General features: G+C 34.1%; 1 protein-coding gene across 1 annotated transcript in view; it reads right to left on the reverse strand.

The window, feature by feature from the left end:
* LOC106457634 (tachykinin-like peptides receptor 86C) overlaps positions 1-1,746 on the reverse strand; it is a 52,761-nt gene extending 51,015 nt beyond the window's left edge. Inside the window, exon 1 of the mRNA XM_013917072.2 lies at positions 1,190-1,746. Within this exon, the coding sequence (XP_013772526.2) occupies positions 1,190-1,746 (557 nt within the window). The remainder of the gene's footprint in view (positions 1-1,189) is intronic.
* Positions 1,747-2,781: the final 1,035 nt, after the last annotated feature.

The raw sequence follows: 2,781 nt of genomic DNA on the forward strand, positions 1-2,781 counted from the left end.
CACAAAAAGAAAACACTAACAAAAAACTGTCATTATAATGTGTGTCTATTATATAAAAGATCGCCTTGACCGTCAAGGCACAATGGAAGTTCACAATTATGTAATATAGAAGAGAATCTCAAATCTATTAAACAAAGATATAGTAGAGCAGCTTTACTTCTAGTACGTTTTACAATACAAGGGTTGTCTACGTGTGTGATACTCGAATGTATGGTATCATTGTAAATTTAGTCCATAAAATAACCGTAGAAGGAAACTGTAACAAAATAAACCAAAGCTGTGCTAACGCCTAGTTCACACCGTCATTTCTAGCTCAGGTGTCTGAAGCTCTCTGCACTGTTAAAACGGAATCATTACCCATTACCTAGAGGCTAGAGCCGATTTCTAAACAGCATATCAGTACATGATTTAAATCTTACAATTTCACATAACTCTCATTATACATTCGTATTATACAGAACAATTTTTAAAGTGAACGACTGACAGTTATTTAGCTTTTATTATAACATAATATTTAATTGATTGACCCTATATACTACATTTCCTTTCAATTTGCTCTACAAAGCATAATAGCTAAAGGTGTCGAGCGTGGCCTAGTGGTTATCATATCGAACTGCGAAATCGAAGAGGTCCATGATTCGCGTTCCATTACCTTAAAAACACGCTCTGCGCTTTGAGACCATGGGTGAATTATGAAAGTGATTGCCAAATCCCATTATTCGATTAGAGTAGCCCAAGAGATGGCGGGGAGGGAGTGATGTTGACTAACTGCCTTCTCTCTAGTCTATCAGTTTAAAATAAAGGACGGATAGCACAGATACACTTTGTGTCGATTTGCGCAAATACGTGAAACGAAGAAAAAGCTAATAATAATTTTATAGTTGTTTATTTGTTGAAGAAAACACCTGAAAGAAACTATGGTCACGTTTCACTAACAGGTAGCTCTTCTTCTTTTCATAGTTTATTTTCTTATGATTTTGATCATCGCCTAGTGATAACAAAGGTGTGTAGCATCTTCCACTGTTTTAATGTACGATGATTATTTCAAATGATCCATGTTTATGTAAGTTGAGTTTGCCAAAACATTGTTTTTTAAACACTGTAGATACTGAAGTAGTAAATACACTGTTCTGTAAAAGCAGTAAAATGAAAAGTGTAATATGATTTTACAGATAATCTTATTACTTACCTATCAATACTTGTAGTTCCAATGGTAAATACTGATACCGAAACTGTCAGGTAAGCAATGAAATTGTTTATTGTACAATAAGCAGAGCCAAATGGCCAATGGCTGTGCAACATGAAGATAAAATTAAAAATGCTATTGAACGTGGCCATCATCAGGTCTGAAAGAGATACATTTAAAAGAAAATAGTTTGTAATCGTTCTCATTCTGCGATGAGCTATAACAATCCAAATAACAATGGCATTACCAAATCCAGCTATGGTAACCATAAGCCCAAAAACGACAGTCCAAATAATTTGTTGCCACCAAAGAAGAACAAATTGACTTGTAAACTTATTTTTCGTCAAAAGATTTTCTAAGCAGGATTTTGTAACAGCCGAGAAGTTTGAACCAATATCTTCCAGGTATAAATAACTGCTATCTTCCAAAAGAAGGAAAGTCAAATTTTTGTCGCCTCCCAGCTGGCTAACACAATCTGTTAGGTTTTTAAATAAACTGGAATTTGCATTGTGTAGATAGATTTTTAAGAGGTCCACTACATTTTCAGATTTCATACTCATCTTTTTTTATAATTTTCTTTTATCTACATGTTAGAAAACAATTTATTTTACACTGGAAATTGAAGTTATATAAATCTATTCGACATTTTGTAAAAACACCACCCGTTCAAATAGGTTTAAGGGTTTCAATTGGATAGTGAGCATTTCGAACACTTGTTGTTTCGTACAAAATATCAATGGACATGCGCATCTATAAGCTACGTCACTGAACTCTATATAACGCTATACAGAGTTCAGTAGGGTACGTCTGTCTCACGTAGCAACAGGTAAATACTAGTTTCAACAACTATCATACTTTTGCGTGCACTTGCCTTTCGCGCCATCTATACAAATTTTAGTAAAGTACAATGCATTTCGTCAAATTTGTTTAGTGTGCATAACAAATATTGATGAATTGAAATGTCATACAGCGCCTCTTTGGAAAATATATGATAAATTTGTTTTGATTTTTTGTAAACACATGAGAACAAGCAGGATCTTCATAGATTAATTAGTGTTCTATAAATATACAAAGCGGTAAAAATGATTTTGAATACCAGTAAGGTTCAGTGTCATCAATGTAAGATCTAAACAGTAGAGTGAAGTTAGTGGGTCTTCGCTTAAAAGTTGTGATCTTTATATCTTTTTATATAAACAGGGGTTAATACTGCTCCAAGGCTAAATCATTCTAATAGTGTGAAAAAATGATATTCAGAAAGAAGAGAGCGTCAAAGAGTTTGTTTGTTTGTTTGTAATTGAGCACAAAGCTACACAATGGGCTATCTGTGCTCTGCCCACCACGGGTATCGAAACCCGGATTCTAGCGTTGTAAGTCCGCAGACATATCGCTGTGCCACTGGGGGGGCGCCTCAAAGAGAATATACCTTGCAGATCATTGGGGTAACAATTAAGTAGCCGCTGTGGTAGATTATTATGTATTTAAAAAGTAAATGTATCAGAGAGTAACTAAAATTTAAGTTATTATGATATGATACAAATTAAAGTGTAAAGATTTTAACAATCAATTTGCTATTGTGACTTTCTTTCTGTAATGTG

Source organism: Limulus polyphemus, unplaced genomic scaffold (genome assembly GCF_000517525.1).
Source record: "Limulus polyphemus unplaced genomic scaffold, Limulus_polyphemus-2.1.2 Scaffold18, whole genome shotgun sequence".
Classification (NCBI taxonomy): Eukaryota; Metazoa; Arthropoda; class Merostomata; order Xiphosura; family Limulidae; genus Limulus; species Limulus polyphemus.